Source organism: Canis lupus, chromosome 5 (genome assembly GCF_011100685.1).
Source record: "Canis lupus familiaris isolate Mischka breed German Shepherd chromosome 5, alternate assembly UU_Cfam_GSD_1.0, whole genome shotgun sequence".
In the NCBI taxonomy this organism is placed as follows: domain Eukaryota; kingdom Metazoa; phylum Chordata; class Mammalia; order Carnivora; family Canidae; genus Canis; species Canis lupus.
The window spans coordinates 35634124-35659964 of NC_049226.1; the positions used below are offsets into that span (position 1 = coordinate 35634124).

The 25841-nt window shown below is 52.8% G+C and overlaps 1 protein-coding gene across 1 annotated transcript in view; it reads left to right on the forward strand.

Annotated features, from left to right (window-relative positions):
* Nucleotides 1–1199: 1199 nt before the first annotated feature.
* The window catches only part of SHISA6 (shisa family member 6), a 278442-nt gene continuing 253800 nt past the window's right edge, over nucleotides 1200–25841 (forward strand). The window contains exons 1-2 of the mRNA XM_038536891.1: nucleotides 1200–1876; nucleotides 24044–24204. Coding sequence (XP_038392819.1) covers nucleotides 1200–1876; nucleotides 24044–24204 — 838 coding nt within the window. The remainder of the gene's footprint in view (nucleotides 1877–24043; nucleotides 24205–25841) is intronic.

Genomic DNA, 25841 nt, shown 5'->3' on the forward strand with positions numbered 1-25841 from the left:
GCTCGCCGGCAGCCCCAGGACCTCGGACCAGCCCCTGGACCCCTGGTCTCAGTTTAGGAACCTGTAGCAATGGGTTTGGCCTTCCCTCCGCTGCGCGCGCCGCCACTAGGGAGAGGCAAAGGCTCGCAGATCCCCGGAGTCCCGCTCCGGCAGCGCAGCGCCCGGGCTTCGGGGCAGGTGGGACCCTGGCCGCGGCCCGCACGGGGCAAAGGCAGCGGAGGCGGGGCCCAGCCGCGCGCGCCGGCTCCAGAGGGGACCCTCCGGCCCGGCCCCCGGCCCCCGGCCCCCGCTCCCCTCCGCCGCGGGCTCGCCGTTTCGGTGCAGCGGGGTCCGGGGCTCCGGTGACGCGGAGCTCCAAGTGCGCCGCGGGGGGCGGGGGGCAGCGAAGAGGGGCCCCTCTCCTCCCCCGGGCGCCCGGGCGGGTAACGTGGGCGGCGGCGAGCGGATGCCCTCCCTCCCCTCCCCTCCCTCCCTCTCTCCCCTCCCTCCCTCCCTCGCCTCGCCTCGCCGCGCCTCGCCGCCTCCCTCCCCGCGCGGCGCTCCCGCGTGTGCGGGTGTGAGTGCGTGTGTCTCCCTCGCTCCCTCCCGCACGCGCTCCGGCACTAGTGCAGGCGGCCGGCCGGCGGCTCCCGGCTCCCGGCTCCCGGCTCGCCCGCCCCGGCCGCTGCGCTCCGCCCTCCCTCCCCGCCGCCGCCGCCGCCGCCGCCTCTGCAGTCGCAGCCGGGCAGGGTGAGTGAGTGAGGGCCGGCCGCCGCGCGCCCCCCCGCAGCCCGCTCCGTCCCGGAGCCAGAGCCAGCCCTCGGCGGGAGCGCGCTGCCGGGCCGCCGGGCCCCTCCGGCCGGCCGGGCTCCTCGAGGGCTGCGCGCCCCCGCCCCGCCCCGCCCCGCCCCGTGACCGGCTCCCCGTCTCGCCCCGCAGGGCCCGCCCGGACGGGACCACGCCGCCGCCGCCGCCGCCGCCCGGAGCCGCGCTTCGGGTCCCGCCTGAGCCGCGCCGCCGCCCGCGGGGGATGGGGCTGCCCGGGAGGCGCGCCGAGCCCGCAGGGGGAGCGCGGAGCCGGCGCGCAGCGTGAGCGCCCCAGCCGCCCGAGCAGCCCGCGCCTCGATGGCGCCATCGCCCCGGCGCCGCTGACCGCCCGCCCGCCCGCCCGCCCGCCGCCTTCGAGCTCGGCCTGCCGCGGAAGCCCGGCCGGCCCCGCCATGGCGCTGCGGCGCCTCCTCCTGCTGCTGCTGCTGCTGCTCTCGCTGGAGTCCCTGCACCTGCTGCCCGGCGCCCGCGCCGCCCGCGCCCGCGCCGCCAACCGGACCCTGAGCGCCGGCGCCGCTGCCGTCGGGGGCCGGCGGCCCGGGGGCGCCCTGGCCCGGGGCGGCCGCGAGCTGAACGGCACCGCCCGGGCGCCCGGCGGCGCGGACGCGGGGGGCCGGCGGGGGCAGCCGGCGGGGGCGGCGGCGGCGGCGGCGGCGGCGGGGGCGGCGGGGGCGGTGGCGGCGGCCAGCGCGGCCGTCACCTACGAGACGTGCTGGGGCTACTACGACGTGAGCGGCCAGTACGACAAGGAGTTCGAGTGCAACAACAGCGAGAGCGGCTACCTGTACTGCTGCGGCACCTGCTACTACCGCTTCTGCTGCAAGAAGCGCCACGAGAAGCTGGACCAGCGCCAGTGCACCAACTACCAGAGCCCGGTGTGGGTGCAGACGCCCAGCACCAAGGTGGTGTCGCCGGGGCCCGAGAACAAGTACGACCCGGAGAAGGACAAGACCAACTTCACCGTCTACATCACCTGCGGGGTGATCGCCTTCGTCATCGTGGCCGGCGTCTTCGCCAAGGTCTCCTATGACAAGGCCCACCGCCCTCCGCGGGAAATGAACATTCACAGGTGAGAGGGCGAGCGAGCGCGCGAGCGGGTCCTGGTGCCCGGTCCTGGTGCCCGGTCCCGGTGCCCGGTCCTGGTGCCCGGTCCTGGTGCCCGGCCCCGGCCTCCCGCCACCGCGCCCCTCTTAACGTGCGCGGCCCCCTGTCTCCTCCACACTGGGTACCACCACCTCGCTCTGACGCTCCCTCTAAGACCAGTTTCTCCCTTGCTCCCTTGACTGGCAGCTAAATCCCGGCTTGCTTCTTCTCACCATTTCTTCAGAGTCCAGAACGCATGCTTTGGTGGTGGTGGTGGGGGATTACCGGGCAAAGTGAGGAGCCGTGGAGTCCATGAAGTTTGAGTCTAAGAATTTTACAAATCCTGTAAGCCCGGATCAGGGGGTAGGGGTGGGGGCCCCGGGCTCGGCTTTCAGGACAAAGTGGGCACTCTGGGGTACGCTCCTCGTAACCTTTGGTGTTTTGAGTCTAAGCAGCACATCTTCTCGGGTGTGGGATGTTGCACAATGTTGGAAGCCTACAGGAGGGAGTACCAAGTGATTTAGCATAAGCTGGATGTTCTCGGTGTGGAACCGGGGGTGATGCAGAAGGGATGCCTCCCGGGTAAGAAGGAGTAGAGATTTATCCATTCCGTGTTGACCAAGGGCAGATGGTGTCTCCTCACTGCCTCCTGCCCGAGTGGGCTGCTTATTTTCCGGCCGAGACTGGAGGACTTGTTCTTTAAAACCCTGTGGGCAGAACTCTCCTCTGAGTTAACATTCTTGCTGTGTTAAGCCTGGTGGGCAGCCTTTTCCCTGCTCACGTTTGGGGGGCGGTGGGGACAGCCTCCTCCCAAAACTTAATGCCGAGAGCTCAAGATATGGTAGTGCCCGGCCCCACCCTGCCTGCCTCCCAGCCCACCACCCCGGCTCCCAGTGAGTCCGGAGGGAAGCCAGAGCCCCAAGAAGAGGAAACCGGCCTCTCCTCACAAGTCAGCAAACGATGCACCCAGGGGAGGCAAAGTTAGCTCTGCTTCCAGTCCCCTCGTGATGATGGATGGCTGGACTTGGTTCAGCAGAGTCTTTCAGGGAACAAATCCTGCCCCGGGACATGTGTCCATTTTTGGCACATGGTGTGGGCACTGCCCTGGTGACCAGGACCCCCCACCCCCGCCCGACCCCTTTCCCCAGACCAGTCCTGCTTCTGAGTGAGCCAAGCAGGCCCCTCCTACCCTGAACTATACACCATAAGCTCGTCTCTACACTCAGCTTATTATCCTTTCGGCCCGAAAGCCTTCTTCCCCTTGCTGCTGTTGGACATTAATCAGCCGTACCTTGATGAAGAGAGAAAAAGGCAGATAGAAATTTCTGGGCATGATTTTTTTTTTCGTCTTTTGAAGATGTTGAGAAAAGATGATACTCCCTGGCAGGTCTTACTGAGTCAAGCACACGATGTGTGGGTATTTCAGTATTGACATACATATTTGAGGGTCAGAACTGGGTGTTTCCAAAAGCAGACCCGTTTATAATCCACACCTGCTGTGCACCTGGCTGGCTCAGTGGTTGAGCATCTGCCTTCAGCTCACGGTGTGATCCCGGGGTCCTGGGATCGCCCCCACTCTTATCGGGCTCCCCGCAGGGAGCCTGCTTCTCTTCCTCTGCCTCTGTCTCTGCCTCTCTCTCTGTGCCTCTCATGAAAAAATACAATCTTTAAAAAAAATAATCCTCACCCACTACCCCAAGGTACCACTGGGCCCCATCCCACCCCATCTTATCCTGAAGGATGAGATTCTGTGCCTGGCTGGTCCTGGGCACTGATGGAGGAATTGTGACAAATGGTGTGCGCTCAGCCCCGTGTCTCCTTTGGGTCTGGTCTGGTGAAGGGTTCTCCCTCTTGGCTCACCTTGCAAAGCAGAGAAGGAATAGCCAGTGGGGAAAGCACCTTCCTGAAGCAGATGTACCTGGTCCTTATCCCTCCTCTGCTTACCTCCAGGCCCAGAGCCTTGTTCCTCTTCACTTTCTCCTGGTCTCCCATTCCCCCCCCAATCCCCAGCTCTGGCCACTATGTGACCTCCCGCTGGTTGATTCCCACAAACCTTTCTCTTGGCTTCTTTCTTCTCTGAGCCTTTGTCTTCTTAGACTGAGCCCCGCAGCCCCCACCCCCCCTGCCCTGACCTTGCCACCACCTACTAAATGTATTCCTCATCACCTGGCAGGATACTGATGGGCTCTGGATGCTGTCCCTGGCCTGTTCTACTGGCTCTTGACCCTGGAGATGTCATGGTCCCTCTGAGTGTTTTTGCCCCGCTCTGTATCACCGTGACCCCTCCCCCAAATCCAAACTAGGGTGACTCATTTGTGTACAGGTGTGTGGCTCAGTGACTGGTGTTGGCTTTTGGAGCAGTTTCTCCTCGGTGCCGGGGAAGGAAGCGATCCATGGATGGAGGATGAGTTCAGCTTTAGGCCAGGATGTAAATATGGGATGTTTCTCCCTCAAATTCACCTCCTGATTTTATTCAGTTCACAGCTTCTCTTCCAACAGCTGTAGCATTGCCTGCTCAGTGCTTTGGAAACCGTCACGCTGGTGCTTGTTAGGTAGGGGACGACGCCTGACTCTGTTTGGGGGAAGGGGACAGAGCATGAGCCGCCATCCCTCGAGGACACTCCACGAGTGACCTTGGGGCAGGGGAGGGCACCTCCTCATCCAGCTTTGGATGACTCAGGCACAACAGCGTCCCATCCTGACTTTTCCCCTCCCAGGCTGCTCCCCAACTCCTGGGTGTGTTACCACCACTGGTCTTACTTGGCTCCCACCTCAGAGGTCACACAGCTTGCCATTCTAGGCAGTGTTTGGTGCAGATGGTCCCATTGGGAACCCGAGTAGGAAAAAGAGAAGAGATAAATAGTCCCACCTAATGAGTTTTCCCCAGGAGGAGAGTGGGGAAAAGAAAGGATGGACCCTCTCCAGGGGTCACGGAGGAAGTGGGACGTGCGTTAGGTTCCATGTGCCTTGAAATAGTTCAGCAGAGACGTTTCCTTTCTGAAAAGGTGAAGGATTTTTTTTTTTTTTCCAACGTGTGATCCTCTCTCTGGAGATGGTAGTTGGGCAGGCAGAGGCCGGGGCCGAGGGAGGAGAGATGCTTCATTGAAGGGGATGTTTGTGTTAGGGTTGGCAGGGGTGAGGAGGAAGGAGGCTGCTGCCCTGAGATCAGCCATCTGCCTCCGCCTATGTCCCCAGGCTGGTCAGCCCTGCGCCTGCCCATGGCACACATTCCTTAGAGCTGGGCTTCCTTTTGCTGCTCTGGCCCCCGCAGGGAAGAGCAGATTTAGTCTTTTCCAGAAGTGATTAGACCTTACCATCCTGTTTCTATAGGAGAAGCCAGTGTCCGTAGGGGAGACTCTCTGCTCTCTGGTGATTCGACCATATGAGCAGAGTCACATCAGCTGGACCCCAGGGAGGAGGAAGAGATGGCCAGAGGAGACCAAAGGGACCAGAGGCCGAGCCGTGCTCTGGATCTGGGGAGCCCCTGGGCGTGGGGGGGCCCACCTTTGCCAGCCGGGGCCCCGTTTCCCACCCGGATCTCGACCTCACCTTCCCCCAGTCACCTTCCCGGTGCTGAGACTCAATTGAGAAACCACAGGCATGCACCGAGTTTAATGCTTCGTGAGCGCTTTTTGTGGTGCTTCCTGGGGCTGTTTGTTCCATGAGGGGCTGTCCATCTTCTCCCAGGAAACGGCCCCGAATGAGCTGTCTCCCATTCAAACCATTCAAACCTCTTTCCTCCTCCTCGCCTAGAGTTGATTCATTAGTGTCCTGGAGATGAGCATCTCCAAGCAAGAAACTCTGGCTTTTTTTTTTTTTTTTTTTTGATCTTTTATGAAATGGCTACTTAGCTGATGGGGCGGGAAACTATTAGGGTGTTGTAGGTGTAGGCGGTACAGCCAGGGATGCCCTGGGTCCTCCCGCGGTACAGGGATGGGGGGGATGGAGGAATTTAGGGTGGGGGTGGGGGTCATGCTCAGGGTTTCAGGCAGAGGAACCTCAGCAGATGTTACCAGGAAAAAGTGTCAGGAGGTGACCCTACAACCATTAGGAGGGTCCTTTGTCTTTAGGCTCCTCTGCTTCTTTCCAGAGGAATCAAGAGAACACTTTGTTCCACTTTTCCCCCTCTTAGAAATTAATGGCAAACCCAAAGAGGCCTGTTTTGTGCTCACAGACCACATCAACTTCAAGAGCAGGACCCCTTTGCTGGCAGATCTCGTGAATTCTCTTCCTAGGTTCCCAGGCAATGAACTGTCACATCATCCGCAGACACTCCCATTTTTTGAGGCACTGTGAGCTCACTGTAATGAATCTAAACAGAGAGTCAACTTTTTTTTTTTTTTTACTTCAAATAGAGCAGTTGGAAGGACAGGGGAAAAAAACGTCTTGCCTTGGAGCGAAGGTCTTGAGCCTTGCGTGTTTTCTATTGCCTTGGAAGGGAAAAAAAAAATGCACGTAGGGAAAGGAGTGAAATTGTAGAAGAATTTAAGGAGGCTCCTGGATGAGGGGCTAGAGAACGACACCAGGAAGATAGAGGCAAAGACAAGGGAGGAAGGTAATGGGATGAGAAGCAGATGTGCCCAGGTCCTGGGCTACATGCAAATGCCTTCATTGCACAGATGAGCCCCACTCACCTGCCGTGGGCAAGGTATGCCTCAAACCAAATCCCTAAAGCCTTTCAGGTGGATGTTACCTTGGACACAGGAGGCCAGCAGAGCTCATTCTTGATTTAGCAGCTCAGCCGTGCAAACTACTCTTTAGAAATCTGGCACTTTGATAGTCCTGCCTGGGCCGTCGCTTGCTGCCTTTGTGTCCTCTCCCATCCCGCCCCAGCCCAGAAGGCATGCACCCGTGTCTGTGTTCACCACCCACAGCCCCACCCCAGGCTCAGAGCGCATTCCTTAGGAGGAATCTGCTGCCAACATACCGAGAGATTCCCCACAGCGCTAGGCTGCTGAGACACAGGTGGAGAAAAGTCCAATTCACTGTTTTCAACCTGTTTTAATAAGAGATCAGATTGATTCTGCAGTTGATTCAGATCAGTTGTGCAGGAGGCAGTGGTTCAGACAGCCGAAGACGGGAGCTGATGGAAAGCGGTTAATTCACCAGCCCTGGGCAGACATGCCCGAGGAGGATCCAGAATAGAAGGGAGCTGCACCTAAGCAGGTTTCAGCCTTTCCCCTCTCACTGCCTGACTTCTCCGGGACCCGGTGGGATGGATCGCCCTTAGATCTTCACTTTTCTGGCTGCCTTTCCAAAAGTGAGTGAGAATCCCCATGGCAGGCTGGAAAGCACACCCAGCCGCTGGCCATGGGACGTCGCCGCTCACCTCCCTCCTTGGCCCCCGCGCCCCGTGCAGCATGCTGCATAATCCATTTTTTTAAATTACAGTGAATTCAGGCGCATTGTGTCTTACTTAACGATACTGGTTCTATCCCTTGAAGACGTCCACCCTGTTGAACCACAAAATTGCCTTCTGAGCTTGTGGGTAAAGTGTCTCAGATTGGCAATGTGGAAGGGGCTCTGATGGATTCTATTAGAGCCTGGGTTAAATTTGTTTTTAAAATATCTTCTGATGTGAATCCCCACCTACCACCCCTTCAACATTTCACTGTCTTGGGAAACTCCAGCCCATTATTTTTCCCTGAGTCACATTTCTGACCTCATGTTTCTAGAAGGTAGTGCGGATGGGGAAGACGGCTTGATGCAAGGGTTTACCCACAAGCCCTCAGAGGCTCTCCGACCCTCGGCTTATTTCACCCCTGTTCAGGATAGATTGCACATGTACCCCCAGCCTCCCACCCCCGGTCTAGTCTTCTTTTATCTCTAGAAGTAAAACCAAAACATCCTGAAAACGCAGAGTAACACAGTTGACCCTTGAATAACACGGGTCTGAACTGCGCGTGTCTACCTTTATGCAGATTTATTTTTTCAGTTTTATTCTACCTTTTGTTTTTTTAAGTAGGCTCTGTGCTTGACGTGGGGCTCGGACTCACAACCCTGAGATCAAGAGTCACATGCTTTCCCGACTGAGCCAGCCATGCGCCCTGAGATGTTTCTTTCAATAAATAAAGTGCAGAACAGTAAACGTAAACAGTAAACAGTAAACGTTCTTAACGTTTTCTTCTCTTCGGCTTACTTTATTGTTAGAATACAGCATATGTGACACATAACGTGCAGAGTACGGGTTGGCTGCGGTGTTGTTGGTAAGGCTCCTGATCAGCAGGAGGCTCTTAGTAGTTAAGTTTTTGGGGAGTCAAAAATTATCCTTGGATTTTCACCTGCATGGGGAGGGGGTTGTTGCCCCGCCCCCCACCGCTTCGTTCATGGGTCAACCATTCTTTTTACTATTTTGTAGTCAGGGTAATTGTAGAATTTTTGTCATGGGCAAACCATGTAGTCTCACTTCCTGACTTTATAGGTGAGGCGATGCCCAGGGAGGCCAGATCACAATGCCAGGGGTCCCCAGCTAGCAGGTGGTGAGCTAGACCTCGAAGCCCTTGAGGAAACAGGGGTGAAAGGTTTGGAGGGGCAGAGGCTGCATCCTGGGCCCATGCATGCTTCTGCCGGTGTGCAGCGAGCACCTACAATGGCTTTACACACCCGTTTCTTAGTCGCTGCCAGATAACTTCCAGATGTTGAGAGATGAGAGTGATAGCCTTCTCCCCTTTCTTGCTTCCCTACATTATTTGGATCATTCCTCATTCAGTTCAACCATCCCGTAAAAGCATTTCTCTGCCGATCCTCTTCGCAGTTTCCTCCATGTCCCTTTGCAGAGGGGCACCAACCTGATCTAAGCACGATCCTTTAGTGAGATCTGAGTGACACAGCCCATCGAAGCAGGGGGATGCGGTGCAAGCTCGAAAGTTGTGAACCACAGCAATGGACCACCCAGTAAAACCACGGGCCTCTGTAATTACCTCTGTAATTCAGGATATGGTCTCTGGATGCTTTCTGTCCATCCCGGAGATGGAGGGGTGGAAGGGGATGCTGACATCTACCAGGTTCAATGAGTCTCAGGTTTGCTAGAAACCACCAGAGACCTCCAGGCACCCCATGGCCCAGTGGGTGGGGGCAGGGGGATTTCACGTTTGTCCTCCAGGATGGCTCCCTCTGACATTCCCCCTTCTCTGCACTGGACCATGCTCCCCCAGGGACAGGGTGAGTACAAGGTGAGGGGTCTAGAGAAGGATGGCTAATGAAGCTGGAAATTCAGGTCCCATCGTTCTATGGGACTCATCCCTATGGTATGCAACTTGGGGCCTGTGTCCTGCAATGTACCTGATTGTAACTCTGAAAGAACCAGGACATGTACGTATCCTAATGTGTCCTCCTTCTGAACAGTCACCTTGGGAGGCCCTGTGCTGACTCTTCTCCAGAAAATGTGGCCATTGTTCCCCTCCTAGAAGTGTTCTCAGAGCCCGTGGCATGTCATTCTGACTGTAATGGTACATATTTTTATCCTCTTAGGGGTAGATCTGATTCTTGTAAGTGGCGATAAGTCACGGGGCCGGGGACGATGAATGGACTCGGTGATCGGCCAGTTATTTGCAGAGAGAACGAGTGCCTCCAGTAATGAGAGCTGCTCTCCTAGGAGCCGCGTCAGCTGTCCCCAGAGGCTGAGCCCAGAAGAGGCGTTCCAGTAACCGGCGGCCGGCCCTGCACAAGCCGAGCCCGGCTTGCCACGGTGGCCACTTTGCAGGGACCACCCTGTACGTGGAGGGATATAACCAGCCTCGACAAAATCAGCCACATGTCCTGTCGGGGTGTCGGGGCAGACAGTGGAGGAGCTGCTCCAAGAAAGGAGTCGAATGAGCCAGAAAGAGTTCAAATAACTGCCCAGAAAGGGAGAGAAAGAAAGAAAAAGAAAGAATGTCCCACATTTGTTCACCAGATAAGCAGACAGATAGCTCAATTTAGATACCTAATTTGATTCTGAGGGTAGAAGGACCCAGTTTCTTGGGGATGCATGCGGCCGAGCGTGGGGTCAGAGCTGGAGCTGCATCTCGGCCTCCCTCCGGTGCATGTGGATGCCATCACCTCTGCAGTCTGGCTTTCACGTGAGGTCCCCATTGGGGCCAGCCAGCCATCAATGAGGCAGAAATGTTTGCACGCGCAGGGAGGTGGGGAGCTTCCAGTGAGCGTGGTCCGTGTGTTTACTGTGTCCCTAGATCCCCCCCCCAAGAGTGCACTTATTGTACCAGATTGATCACAGAAGTGGAGTGAGCATGGGGTGGGCTGATTTTAGGGGCAGGTGATAAGGGGCCACTGGTGCTGTTTGTCACTAAATTTTCCTTGATGTAGTTGGAGAAGCAGCCACTGTGCTGCTGTAGCGGGGGCTGGCATTGCTCTTCTCCATCAGGAGCTGACAGGTGGTGGCACCCCCACTACGTGGGCTGGGACACAGCCTCTGGCCCCTGCAGACACCAAATGGACACTTGGGAGGAGTCAGCTCGGCTCTGTGGCTGGGAATCCCCCTTCTTGTGCTCAAAGGTCGGGATCGGGGGAGACCTGTTTCCCAGATGCTTACACAGCCCTGTTTCCTGTACACCTGCAGAGAGCTGGCGCCAAGGAGGGCCAGAGGCCTCAGAGGAGGCCTCAAGGTCACGTGGATGAAGCAAAGGAGGTGGTAGGGAGAGGCTCGGGAGCGCTCCCGTCTCCAGGGCTTGCTCTGTGCCCAGAGCCCTGCCGTGTACTTGACAGACTCTCCCACTGCATCTTTCCTTTACCCTCAAGGGAGAGATGCCCATTGAACAGACGAGGGCATCAACTCAGAGAGGCTTAGTAACTTCCCCAAGGTCACACAGCTAGAACATCACCAGCCTCCATCTCCTTTGGGGGCCAGTCAAGCTCTCGCCTTCCCAGATGTAACCGGGTCAGTGATGCTCAAGTTCCCTGAGAAAACAAAGACCCCTCTGCCCCATGCCCTGGCACGCGTTGCCACGGTGAGAAATGGGGGTGCCTGCTGCCCTGCAGACCAGGGTACCGCAGAACTGGGCTGGTGGCCTCGCTCACAGTGCCTGCAGGGCATGAAGCCACCAGGGTGGTGCAAAGGCTTGTTGTCAAGAATGGATTATGTTGGCCGAGGATGGGGAGGGCAGCGTGAAGAAAAGGTGGAAACGCGAAAGCAAAGCAAAACACCCTGATTCCAGGGGCGAAACAACAAAAACAACAAACCTTGACAGTATTGGCAGATCCCTGGGGCAACTCTGCACAGAGTCCCAGCTCCAGAGTCATAGAGGTGCCAGGGAGAAGTGATCTGGGGGCGTGAGGATGGACCTCGGGCCATTCCCAGTTTTAATTACTGAGACCTCCAGCTCCCCAACAGCTCCATTTATCACCACCCCCCTCCCCGCACGGGGGCACACAGAGCTCCCGCCAGCTCACTGGTGCTTCCTAATTCTTCAGTCTTTCCAAAGGATTTCTCTTGTTTCTTGTGACCTCGGGGCCTCTGTCCTGAAAGGCAGTCTCCAAGGAAGGTTTCCCAGGGAACCCTCAGCACCCCTGGACTTTACTCCCAAGCTTCTGTCGTCCTGATCAGTGGTGGCGGTCACGGCCATGGTGGGGGTCAGTGGCAGGGCTCGCACACCCTGGCCTGCGGCACCGGGGCAGTGTCCCTGATTGAGAAGGGCACTCACTTTTTTTTTTTGTTTTAAAGATTTTATTTATTTATTCATGAGAGATGCAGAGAGAGAGAGAGAGAGAGAGAGAGAGGCAGAGATACAGGCAGAGGGAAAGGCAGGTTCCCTGTGGGACTTGATCCCAGGACTTCGGGATCGCGACCTGAGCCAAAGGCAGATGCTCAACTGCTGAGCCACCCAGGTGGCCCAGAGAGGGGCACTCACCTGATGGAGGGGGTTGTGGGAGCAACTTCCTTGGCTTGCTCCAGGGAGGGGGCTGATTCCTGGGCGCCCTTTCCAGTCCCTACCCTCGCTCAGACCCACACTGCTCAAAGGAACAGGAGAATCCTTGGTCCTCCTTGCCCAGGGCCACCGTCCCCACCTGGAGACCCTGGAGGCCAAGTCCCAGCCCGGCCCTAGGCGGCTACAGCCTTGGCCCTGCTCCCCAGCGCTTGGGAGAGGAGTCGCTGCTTTCTGCAGCCTTCCCAAACACTCATTATTCCTTGCTTTTTTGGCATTTGGTCTCGTGTACTGTTCCTATTAGCTCCAGCATTAAAGTCTCATTACTTAGGACATCTGTCCTCTGGACACATTTGCGGCTCCCTGAGCCAAATGTCCTCTTCTGGGAAGTACACTTTCCACCATGCCCCCTCTTCCTCTTCGATCTTCCTTCGATCTTGCTGCCCCAGCAAGGAGGGATTTGAACCCAAGAGGTCTCTTAGGGGGAGGAGGAGCGGCTGTTCATTCTAAGTGGTGTGTGTTCCAGAGCCCACCTGTCCCCTCCCTGTGGAGGTCTTGGGAACGCAGACCCTTGCTGTCACCCCTGGGCGGTTGGGCAGGAACAGGTGCCGATCCCCACCTCTGGGGACCCTGTGGCCGCTCCGGGTCTGGTGGAAGAATCAAGATCCCAGCCACCCTGTGAGACTAGCAACTCTCTCTCTGTGCACTCTCTCTCTCTTTTTTGGACTGCATCTCGAGAGAAGTTTGTTTGAACTTTCCCTGGGCCATGATCCCCCTTCCTGAGACTTGGGACTGGGGTGGCTCTTGATGCTCTGGGCAATCACACGGCTTCTTTGTTTTCAGATAATCAGCAGCCAGCACCTTGCCCACCTCTATGCCAGCACCTTCCCCCCTCCAGCCTCAAGCATTCCTGAAGGAAACCGGGTCTCTAGCAGAGGATCTGTCGGCTTTTCTCTCTCCCTCTTTCAAGTCCCATCATTAAAATGTTTCTTCTCTGCTCCTCTTGGTGTCTTTGTCCACTGTTGCTTGTTTCTCCCATCTGTCCTCCTTTTGATCCTTCCTCACTTCTGTTGGGTTGTGTTCCTTTGCTCTCTCCCTCTGGCTCTCTCCTTCCTGAAGTTGTCCTGCTGTAACTTCATTAAACTGCATCGATTCAGACTCTGCTAATTCCGAATTTACCCAAATCGGACCTGGGTGAGGTTGTTTTTCTTTCCTCTGTCGGATAAAAATCTGTGATGAACAGATTAATGGCCCAGACAAGACTGCAAAGATTGCGCAGGGCGCGTATACCATGCGGAAGGACAGATTTTTCCAGCAGGCTCTTCCATAGACGATTGGCATGCTAATTACAAATCATTCTTATCTATTCAATGAAGTAGCTCTCCAACGATCAATTTCTGTTTTTTTTTTTTTTTTTTTTTTTTTTTCCCCCTAGCCTAGTTTGTAATCCTGCAATGGCCCGGGAAGCAGTAAAAATGCATTTCCTTTAGAGTGTTTTACAATTTCCACTCCTGTTTCATTGATTGGGATTAGCCTGCCCCCATTTCTGCTGAGTTGGTGATGCTTGACCATTAGGCTGCTTTGAAGTCCCTTTTAAATACCCTTGGGGGGCTACTGCTAATTGCCCCTCTTGTTTTCTTTTGTATTTCCCTGAGTTTTTGGAATTTGGAACTTTTCTCTCTCTTTGGGTTTTGAGAATTTTGTTATAGACCATGGCACAACCCAAAAGGTTCACCACCTTTCCCTCTTGCTGCAGCATGAGCAGCTGGACACCAGGGCCTGAGGCCGACTTCAGGGTTTTCCTGGGAGCTGAGATAAGAGGCAGAATCACTTCCAGTCCTCATGATCTTGAGTGATTCCCTTGGGTGACTCCCTTGGGTGACCCTCGTGGTTTCTGCTTTGGTCCGTTAGCCTGGCTGTGGGATGGGGGGCTGTCAGGTTGTGGAGGTGTGTGCTTCTCCATCCCTATTCTGATTTCAGCATCCCTTGGTGGGTGCGCTCATGCAAGCTGTGAGTGTACATCTGCACCTTCAAATACAACAGCTTTGGGTGAAAATGCATTTTCCTGACACTCTCCTGTCAGGTAAGAATGCTATCTGCAAACGGCTTCCTGTGATTGCTTGCTTTTAGCATCTTAAACTCACAGAATCTCTCGGGTGGGAGGGACTTGGGGGTGTTTTAGTTCTCCTCCTCCCATACATGTGCATTGAGAGAGCTGGGCCTCCCTCTATTCCTGGAAGCGGTTTATCAGGTTCTTAGGAACTCTTGTTACTTCTTATGGAGAGCCAGCATTGACTTCCTGGCATGAGGCATACCCAGTGGGGCAACCCCTAGGAAATGTATCTTTCTGGAAGACAAAGAAGACTTCTCTATGAAGATGGCAGTGCACACCCCCTTCCCCCAGTCTTCCTTTTTCTTGGGTAAACATCCCTAGTTAGGAGTCCGCTCTTCCTGGGACATGGATTCAAGTGTTTGTGCCTGTATGGTGAAGGTGGTTCACGCAGAAGTAGGCTTGTAATTCTCTAACACAACCCCAAGTGACATTTCCAAAAGCAGCAACGTGAACCTCATTCAAGGGCCTTGTGAACATCTGAAGACTGCTTTTGGGGAATTGGTTGGTCTCCAGTGCTAGGCACACGTCCATCTCTTCGACCACAGTGTCAGGAAGACATGTGTGTTTGCTTGTTTTGTTCACACCTGTATTTTATGCCTAGAGTAGTGCCTGGCACAGAGTGGGTGCTCAGTTAATGTGGTTGATCCAGTGAATGGCTTAAGTAATTAAAATGGAGAGGACGCCAGGTGGTCTTTTTGCATACCCCACTCTTCTGTTGGTTGTGTTGGTGTGAAGGTACTTGAGCTTGGAGATACCAATAATGTTTATAATTCCTTTTTTTTTTTTTTTAAGAAGAAAGGAAGGAAGGAAGGAAAAAGAAGTAAAGAAAGAAACAGGCAAGTAGGAAGAATGAAGAACAAAACCCCAGCTGAATCCTTGGCAGAAAATGTTGCCCTGGCTAGTATCATGTGTTTTGCTCTTTCATGCCCCGGCTGGAATCCTGATTGGTTTTGTTCATGATGTGAGTCTCCTTGCTTTTCAGTGGTACTCTCTCTCGAAGCTTCCTGGCAGTCTAGCAGAAGCACAGTTTGTGATGGCCTTGGAGAGAGGAACAGACACTCTCTTTGCGCTTGGCTCTCAGAGTCCACGTTGAGGGTTCAGGGAAAACTGCTGTGTGACCAGATGCATTCCTGTCCTTAGGCCCGAGTGGACAATATGGGATGTGGGTGGTCCCTTCCAGGATGACCCGTGGCCATAGTGTGCCATGTGGCTCGCTCCTCATACCCCGAGTTTTGCCCATCTGGTATCATAGAATCAGCCCTCTGGGATGCCCCTCTTTCCACCCACACTTCTGTTGTGGTCCTAAAGCCCAAGCCTGGGCAGACACAAGGAGGTTGTTACAGTGTTCATTGGTTGCCAGGTTCTGTTCTAAGTGCTCTACGAATATTACCTCGTTTAATCTCTGTAATAACTCTAAGAGGTAGACATTATTTTTGGCCTTATTATTTAAGCTCTATTTTTTTCAAAGAGAGAATCATGGGGCCCTTAAGCAGATAGCTGGTGATTGCCAGCGTACGAAGTGGCCAGCATTACCCCCTAACCCAGGCCACTCTGGCTCCTGAATCCCCAGGTTCAACCACGAGGCTATCCCACCTTTATTTTGCCTCAGCTACACATTTATTTTTTATTTTATTTTTTTAAAATATTTTATTTATTTATTCATGATAGTCACAGAGAGAGAGAGAGGCAGAGACACAGGCAGAGGGAGAAGCAGGCTCCATGCAGGGAGCCCGACGTGGGATTCGATCCCGAGTCTTCAGGATCGCGCCCTGGGCCAAAGGCAGGCGCCAAACCGCTGCGCCACCCAGGGATCCCTGCCTCAGCTACACATTTAGGTCTGTGCCTATGGCACGTCAAGAAAACGACATCAGAAAAACAATAACAAAAAAACAGTGGCAGGTACGTTTGTGAACTTGCCTGTCTGTCACTTGGCTGCCCAAGTGGCTCTGCTTGGGCACACATCTCGGGAACGTTTTTGTTTGCCCAACTCGAAGTGGTAGCTGTACCTGACCCACCCAGGCCTTTGATTTGTGCTCAGATGATCCAGATGTTTCTGGAAAAGTCTAAGCTCAATGTTGATGCTACCCAGTTTCGCACTCCGGGGTAAATCTGCACATGATTCACGAGGCCAGGAGTGGTGCGCGTTGGGGAGATGCCCTGAAGGGTGAATGGGGGCCCCAGAGGAGGCACAGCCATGCTCTGCCCGTCTCGTGGCTGGCCGGCATGCCACAGCCCTAGGACAGGTGCCCATCGAGCAACTTGCCCTGCTTGCCTGCAGCACAGAGCAGCCGGGGCCGAGCCTCCCCTCCCTGGGTCCCGCGATGTTTATTGGCCACGCTGAATTCCGATTGTGCCCAGGACAACTCAGACCCCCAGAACAGCTCAGTGCAGATGCACAAACATTGTTACCGCAACAAAGGAGATGTCCACACCCATTTGGAGCCTCTCTGTATGAGGAGAGCGGTCTTGTGCACACACAAAGCCAGCAGCTGTGTTTTCCAAGTGGACTGTGAGAGAACCAGGGATAAGCACTAAATTAAGCCATTCTCCTTGGTCCGTGTTTATTAAAAATATATTCACTTCAATTGTCCGCAGTGCACATCTCGCAGAATAAAGGCGCCCCGACTGACCAGTAAACAGGTAGGAGGATGTGGTCAAAGAGGACGCTAGCTTCCCAGGGTGTCAGTGTCCAGCAAAAGCTCTATTATCTGGGACTCAGAAAACCAGAATATTCTATTTAACTGGAATAGAATGTCTGCATTCTGCTGCTAGGAGAAATACAAAAGTAGCCATCAGAGATTTACTTAAAGAGAGAGAGAGAAAAAAAAAGAAAACCTGAAAAAAACAACCTTCCTTGGTTTGTCCTGCAGCTTGTACACAAATAACTCCATTTCCTAGAATAATCTACATTTTGCTTAATGTTCTCCAAAGAGAACTAAAGATTAGAATGGTGGCCCTCTCATGGAAGAAAGTTGCATTCTTTAAAAAAAATTAATTATATTCAGTATATTCTACTTAATTAGGCAGGAATGCTTTTAGAAAATTCTTCAAGATCAAGAGTGTTCTCATTAGTCCTGAGGAATAAGAACATTAACCAGAATAGCTTATTCATCGAATAGTTTATCTGTTTGGTCTTATATCATACCTACCCAACAGCAGAAATGCTTTTCTGCTCCTCCCAGAAAGAGAAAGGGCAGGGTTAGGGGTCGAAGCCAGCCAGCTTGCCTTCCCTTGACACAGAAAAAGAACTTCCTGGATGCTGGGTGAATCTCCTATGTCCTATCCGTGGCATTTCTGTGGCTTGGAGCTCCCCAGATGGAAAGTCTACCAAGTTCGGGGACAGAGTGCTGGATAGAAGTCAAGGGTTTGGTAGAGCAAGACTGTGGCCCCGAGCAGAGCAGGGGGCTAAGGAAGTGCGTTGGTGTTCTGCTCAGGACTTCGCGGGACAAAACAGTTGCCTGCTAAAAATGTAAAAACGTTCCAAGCTGCTAATGTCAATGACCTTCTCTGGAGGGTCACAAGAAATAGGTAGCTGAGCGGGAGCTGGCTTCCCTTTGGGCAGATTTTTGCACTAAATATTGAACACTCTCTAAAACCTTGTGTTCAGAGACCGTTGGTTGGAGGGACGAGTGAATGGATGCATGGATCACCTGGTGGTGTAGAGGCAACCTCTGCCTCTTAACCAACCCATCTGTGAAATCTGGATTTACCACTTACTAGTCATGTGCCTTTGGGCGATAGAGCGAACCTTGCAAGATCTTAGTTTTCTCATCAGCGAACTGTGGCTCTGAATAGCGTCTACCAAGTCATGTCATTTTGAGGATCATCTGGTACAGTGCATGATGGGGGAGGTTAGCCCTGGTGTCTGGCCCATAGTAATTGCTCAATAAATGATAGCAGTCAATTTCCGGAGTCTTTCCTTTCCTGCTTAATTATTTCCTAAGCAGGCAAGATGAGAAAGCAGAGGTGTGAAGAAGGTCTTATTTTTTCCCCATCAAGGGGAATCACATCACCTTTTTAGAAAGATTCCATGTCTATTGGATGCAAGGTGGTAGCACATCAAAATGTGGCTGGGCCTGGTCCCTGGTGTGCAGATAATGCAACACTTCAGAGACGTTCAAACACACTTCCATTTCCTTGGGCTCACTGACAGTATTAACCGAGGCTTTAAGCAGATAAATAATCAGCTTTGACCTGAATCCCTTATTTACCGACTCTTTTTCTCTGTGCCCAAATGTGCCCAAATGTTTTTCTCTGTGCCCATTTGCTGCATTGGCAACCCCGGCTGGAGAGGCCAGGAGGACTCCCCTGTGGAGGTGGACCATGCATGGGGATGTGAGATGAATGTAAGTGGCAGCCCCCATGAGCAGAAAGACCCCTGGGCCCGGGTCTGAATTTCTCTTCAGTCCTGTTCTGGTCACGGAATCCACAGGAGCCTCAGTTTCTTTGTTAAACATTGGGGTGGTGGTAACCGCAGAGGGTTTCTGTGGGTGTCACAGTGGAAAGGCAGGTGAGCACATCTAGAACCTGGTTAGTGCCGCACAGGTGCCAGGGGATGTCTCTGTGAGGCCGATGGGTAAGACCCAGACGGTGGCTACTGGGGACCCCTGAAGGTCCCCGGCCCAATTATTCTCGACGACCGCTTTCCCTACTCCCATTTGCTGCCCAATTAATTTCCTCGCCCCTGCTCGCCACACGTCCGCAAAAGCCAAGGAATCCGTGCGCCAAAGGGAGCAGTGGACCAAGGCTGTGACGCAGGCAGTTCAGGCAAAAAGTGAGCTTTTGTTAGACATACCCAGATCTGGCTCACTGGGGGCAGGGAGGCAGGGAGGCAGGGAGGCCCAGGATGATTCGCAAGATTCTACAAATGCCTTTAAAAATTTTTTTTAAAAATTATTTTTATTAAGTAAGCTCTTGGCTCAACATGGGGCTCGAACTCATGATGCTCATATCAGGAGTTGCATGCTCCATCGACTGAGTCAGTCAGGCACCAACCCCCCCTCCTCCTTGCAAGATTCTTCAGGTTCTTTATTCACAAGAGACAGAGAGAGGCAGAGACACAGGCAGAGGGAGAAGCAGGCTCCCTGTGGGGAGCCTGATGTGAGACTCGATCTCAGGACCCTGGGATCACACCCTGAGCTGAAGGCAGATGCTCAACAGCTGAACCACCCAGGCATCCCAGATTCTTCAGGTTCTTAAATGTGATGCTTGCTGGGGGGTAGAGGGCAGGGAGGGCAGGTGGGGTTGGCCCTTGGCTGGGAAGCCCCTCTGTCCTCACCTGCCTGGCCCTGTCCTGTCCCCCACCCCTCAGTGCCTCCTTCTGGCCCTCCCCCTCCTCCCTCACCTTCTGAGTCATTTCAGAATGCTTTCTCTGAATTTCTCTTTGTTTTTCACCTTGCCTTTTGCTCCCTCTACCTACTCATGCCTGCTTGGTCCCCTTGTCTCTGTGTCCCTTTCTTGGCCTCCCCCTCAGTCTCCCCCTCAGCCTTCCCTTCCGTCCCTGCCTCTCTGTGGCTCTGAGTCCCTGCCTTCCTCTCTCCACCTGTCTGCCTTCCCTCCTCTGGTCTGTCCCCTCTTCTACATCGGCCAAGGTCTGTCTGTCTCCCCCTTCCCCCCAAGACCTGGAAGCGGCCGCCCACTCTCTGGCAAGCCCCACCCCCCTGGTCCTCAGTGACCGATTTTCTCTCTCCCGCCGTTGGAAAGTAGCTCAGGCCCTAACCCATTTCCTGGGGCGCATCCAGATTAATTAGGTGAGATGGGGATCGCACGTTGCAGAACCGGAATAATATTTATCAAGCACCCTGGGGAGAAGGGGATGGAAGATGAAGAGGAGAGAGGAATGGGAGCAAGGAGGGAGGTCATGAGCCGAGGGGCTGAGGGAAAGGGGGTGTGAGGGGGGCTGCCAGAGGGTGCCACTCCCAAGGATGCCACCTGGGAATTCAGGCCACCTCTCCTGTCGCCAGGGAAGGGGGACTGGGAGCATGTCCCTGGCTACCGTGCTCTTCCTGAGGACAACACAGGGCAGCCCCCCTACCCCCAGATGGCCTCTGTCTTCAAGAACGCCTCTAGCGCATCCCAACCCCACTTGGCTGTGCTGCTCAGCTCAGCCCATCCAAGCGGGCATCTGGAAAGGATACGGGGCAGATTGCCATCCTCAGGAGGCAATCGCTATACCTGATTAAAACTCCTTGTCCAGCCACAGGCCAGACCGAAGCACACTAGTATCTCCCCAGCCTGATGGTCTTCAGAAAAGCATCATCTTCCCTCCACCCCTGAGTCTCCAGAGCCCATGTCCCTCAGAGCTTCTCAGGGGATGGGCATCAAGAGCGCCCCCATCCTGCAAGAGGGGAACTCTGTTCTAGAATCTCTGCTGCATTCTCCTTGGCTTGCAAACTGAGGGGCAGATCTCCCCTGAAATTGCCATGCACACTGTTGGTGTGGACCATGGGGATAGGTGCTGAAACGCTACAAAAGTGGTATCAGGGCTGGTCTTCACTCGGCCCTGTGCTTATGTAACATGGATGGGCTGTGTGCCAAGGCCTCAGGGTACAGTGAGGGCCCCAGCAGATAGGCCCACTCCTTGGGGACCTTCCTTTCGGCATCTCTGACTTCACTGTGCCCCAGAGCCCAGCCCCGTGTTTGATCCTGGTATGAGCTGCTCAGTAGACCTCTGTAGAGTTGATCACATTGAACCTTAATCAAGGACTGGCTTCACCTCGTGGTGCACACAGGTATCTCAAGGTTTCTTAACCTCACCACTGGTGGGCCAGGTAATTTTTGGTTGTGGGGGGGCTGGCCTGTGTATTGTGGGATGTTTAGTAGCACCCTTGGCTCACCAGAAGCCAAGAGCGCTTCCCTCCTCAGCTGTGACTGCCAAAAATGTCTCTGGATTTTGCCAAATCCCCCCGTTCCTTCATGAGCAAAATCACCATGGAGAAGTGCAGATGGAAACTCAGTCTTGGCCTCCCCAAAGCACTAGACTTAACCTCAAGACCCCTTCCTCCTTCACAGGCAGCAGAGAGTCTTTATAAAAACTCAAGAGGCAAGAAACAGAAAAATAATATATACTCTTTTTTTTTTGTAATTGGAGTTTTATTGAAATATATTGCACCTACCGTAAAATTTCATCCTTAAATTTTAGAGTGTACAATTCGATGCTTTTTGTACATTCCCCAGGTTGTCTAGCTATCCTTTGAGAACATGTTCATCTCCCTGAGAAGAAACCCCCCGTATCTATTAGCAAACACTCTTGACTTTCCCCTCTCCCAGCCCCTGCTCATCACAAGTCTACTTTGTCTCCATGGATTTGCCTAATCTGGACATTTTCTGTAAATAGAATTCTATAACATGTGGTCTCTGGTGACTGGCTTCTTTCACTTAGCGTGATGTTTTTAAGGCATCTGTCGGTACTGCATTGCCTTTTAAGGCTGAATAAATAACTCATTGTGTGAGTATTCCACATTTTGTTTATCTGCTCATCAGTCCGTCCATGGACATTGGGCTGTTCCCACCTTCTGGCGATTATTGGTCATGCTGCTAGGAACCTTCATGAATAGGTTTTGTGTAGACATGTCTTTTCATTTCTGTTGGGTCTATACCTAGGAGTAGAATTGCTGGTCTGTAGAGTGACTCCATGTTTGACCTTTTGAGGGACCACCCAACTGTTCATCAGTAGTGCATGGGAGGCTTCCATTTCTCCACCAGCACCATTTTACATTCCGACCAGCAGTAAATGAAGGCTCCCATATCTCCATCGTCTTACCAACTTTTGGTATTTTCCGATTTCCTGGTGATATCTCTACTGGCGGGTGCGAACGGGTGCCTCATTGTGGTTTTGATTTGCAGTTCCCTGATGACTCATGCTGCTGAGCTGCTTTTCACATGCACCTTCTTTGGAGAAGAAATATCTTCTCTGTCCTTCGTCCGTTTTTAAATTGGGCTGTTTGTTGTCTTTTATTGTTGAGTTGTAAGAGTTCTTTATATATTCTGGGTATAAGTCGTCTCTCAGACATCTGATTTACAAACATTTTCTCCCATTTTCTTGGTGGTTGTGTTACATTTTCCCAATGGTACCCTGTGATGCAGACAAGTTTTTAATTTTGGCCAAGTCCAGTATTTCCACTTTCTTCTTTGCTTGCTCATGTTTTTGGTGTCACATGTATGAAACCTGAGGCCAAACCTGAGGTCAAAACAAAGCAAAGATCAAACCTGAGGTCACAAAGATTTACTTCTATATTTTCTTCTAAGAGTGTATAGGTTCAGCTCTAATATGATCCACTTTGAGTTAATATTTGCATATGGTATGAATTTTGGGTCCGACTTCATTCTTTTGCACGTGGCTAGCCACTTGTCCCAGTACCATTTGTAGGGGAAACGGCTCTTTCCCCATTGAGTGATCCTGGCACCCTTGTTGAAAATCAATTGACCATAGATGTACAAGTTTATTTCTGGGCTCTCAGTTCTATTCCATTGGCCTATATTTCTGTTATAACTTTTAAGCTCCCTGTTTTCTTACCATGGGAACATGGTAGGAAAGTGTCTTTGATAACCGGAGGAACGAAGAACTCAAGACAACTTGCATGGATATGTGGTGCAGGAAATATAGGAAATATTTATAACATTTTGGAATGAGAACAGATCTAATTAGGAGGGTCATGTTAGTTTAAACCCTTTGTTTTGCTGTTGGGGGAGAAAAGATTGAATTTGGATTTTAGAGAGTAGCAGATCTGCCCAAAGTTTAACAGCTCATTTGGGATTAGAACCCAAATCTCTTGACCTTTTCGGGCGGTGCATGCTTCTCATGCACGCACTCTGAATCTCAGATCCCTGACCCGGATCCCGGGTCTGCCTGAACCTCCTTCACCAACCTCCCGAGCTTCTGTGTTTTCCCTCCCTGCTCGCTACACCCCAATGAACAGGGTGGGGGTGCTGACATGTGTCTGTTCCTCCTGTTAAAGCCTGAGAGAAGAGACGCCAGCCAGGGGAAAGCGTTTGGAACATCTGAAATTGCTATATAAATGCCAGTAAATGATAAGATTGCCAGGTTGATGCTCTTCTCCTCGGAAGGTTCAGCATGTCAGAGGCAGCATAATGGAAGGCAACAATTTACTCTCAGACATGCTTTTAAACAGCTGTGGTTGTTGCTTTGCAAGGGGGCAGAGTGCCGAGTGCTGGAGTCCTGGGGTGAATGAAGCCGGGGGGTGGGCCGAGCTGGCTGGGGGAGGCCCGGAGGCAGCTGGTGCCTTGCCTGCATCTCAGGGACACCCCGAGTAGATGGAAGAGTCCCTTCCCTGCTTGCACAAGACAGGGATGCACCCAGAAGTAGGGACCTGGCCCTGAGATGGCCTTCCTTCTCTGGATGGTGGTCTCGTGTAGCTTATCCACACTCACCTTGGCTGCCTCAGACTGTCCCTGCTTGTCTCTGTTTCCCATCAACAGTGGCCACCCCCACCAGGTCACGGCATCTCCCACAGAGCGATTCCTGTTTGAAACCAGGTGGGGGAGCGATTTTTGCCTAAATTGTAAGCTCTCAAGTGATGGGAACTGTGTGTGTATTTTCCTCTCTGTGTTTGTAATCGTCGCCTCTTCTCAGCTCCAGTGATGGTCACGGTCCTCGCCCTCCACGTGGTCATGTAGTTACTGTGGCATCTGCATGTCCTGTCTTTGTAGTTCCATTGCGCCTTCCTCTGATGGTGGGAGCTGTGTGTTGGGTCCCCAGTACACAGGATGGGTCACCTGGTGGTTGTTTTTCAAAGAGGGTGATTGTCCCTGTGTTATTAGTCACCTGCTGCTGGAGGCAAGGCTACCGATGCCAGCCCTTCGCTGTGGAGGCATGGTGCTATCCAGCTGTGCACATATCTGCCCAGTGTAGGGGGGTGTTTGGGTAGCCACTATTTTGAAAGAGTTCATGTGAAATAAATTGAAGACAGAAACCATAATCACCACCCTTTAGTGCTTGTACCCCCAGAGATGGCAACCTCTACTCTGCATCCACCACCCCTCCATACCCCCTCCCAGGACCAGCACCAGATGAAGCTATGGCTACTGAGAACAGAATGTTGTGCCTGCATCTCCTCTTCTGGTTCTGTACATCAAAAGACCCACGAAAGTAAGCCAACTCTCTCTGTGGTTGTGTACACCTGCTCTGTGAATCTCACTGTGTGATCTCTTCTTTGTTTAGGGCTCTGGCTGACATCTTAAGACAACAGGGACCAATCCCCATAGCACACTGTGAAAGAGAAACTATCTCGGCTATCAATACCTCTCCCAAAGAGAACACACCGGTCAGATCGTCCTCCAAAAACCACTACACCCCTGTGCGTACGGCCAAGCAGACTCCAGGTAAGTGAGCGCCGATCAGCTTGCGTCTTTGTTGGGGCGTGGGGGCCGGTGAGAGGTTTTGGTGATATTTTGCTCTGGTGGGCCAGGGGGGCGCTGCACTGTGCCGTGGGAAGACTTGAGTGGGCAGGTGGGCATGTGGACGAGTCTGAGGACTGGTCTCCTGGGGGAGGGCCTGACATCAGATAGACCGTGCCATTGACTGCCCTGGCTGGAGGAGAGCTGACGATTCAGGGCATCTTGATTCGTGGTTGAGTGAGTGGCTGGCATACTGTCTTACCTGAAAGGAAGCTGTCTTACCTGAAAGGAAGCGGGCGTTGTGGAGTGTCATCACCCACTTGTCCATGTGGTGGGGGGAAGGGTTAATTTGCCCAGGACTCCAGCTATGTGATGAAAAATTGCTGCCATCAGTTGTAGAGATTCCAGCTTTTGGGATCTCAGGACGTACTTCCCAAGGGTAGGGATTATATCTGTATTATAGGGTGACCTTGGCCTGTGCTCTGTAGATCCCCTGGGTAGGATGATGAGTGCCTGGATTCTAGCGGTCATCATGATGACCTCATGAAAGAAACTAAGCAGGGTGTCTTTTTCTTACCGTATGGATCAATAAATGAAGTCCAGTGAAATTTAGTGACTTGGGCAAAAATCAGTAAGATGTTAATAATAATAAAAACATCAGCGATACAGTAATATAGCTCATGTTTATTTGGGTCTTGCTCTGTGCCAAGGGACATGCCAAACATTTCACGTGTATTTCCTTACTTATTCTTCACAGCAGTCTTAAAAGTACTTCTGTTGTCCCCATTTCGTAAGAGGAACCGAAAGGTTCTATAATATTCCCAAGGACACATAAGAAGAAAAGACAGCCAGAATCCAGACCAAGGCATAGAGGTTCCAACAGTCAGTACTAGAAAACCCTAACATCTTAACCCAGTTGGGAACACGAATCCAAAGGAGCTGAGTGGACAATTTCCTTACAAGCACAGCTGGGCAAGTCATTTTCTATGGTGAGCATGACCAGACTGCCTAGGACTGACCCCAGTCCTTTGGCACGACTTCCACTTTGATACTTGGATCTGAAATCTTGACATCCATCACCCTAACGCTATTTGGAGGATGGGCTCTGGAGTCTGAACTTTACCTGCAGTGAGGATGTGCAGTCGCTTGGTGCCAGGAAGGGTGTTGCAGATTCAAAAGTGTAGTGAATGCGCTGCTGAGATCAAATTTCTTTTCCATTCATTCTTGAACTTGCTCCAATTTATTAAATCAGAAACTGTATACTTGCCCTTAAGGTAATCCTAATTAAACCTTTTGAGGATCTGATAGAGGTTAAGGGCATTCTTCTTCAAAAATATGCACATACATATAAATATATGGATTTGTCCGACACGTTAAATATGATTTCGGAATTCATGGACCCTTCCAAAGTTAGAAATCCCTCATTTAAAAGTAAAGACGAGAGATCTATCCTTGCAAAAAGTCTAGCTTTTAGCTTTGCTATCATAGATGCTTAAAATGTAAGCAATGGAAGGAATCTTGGCAAAAACTTCTGGACCGGTAGTCCTCTATCTCACTGTACATCTAGATCACCTAGGAGTTCTTACATATGCTGATGCCTAGGCCCTACAAATTAACCTGAA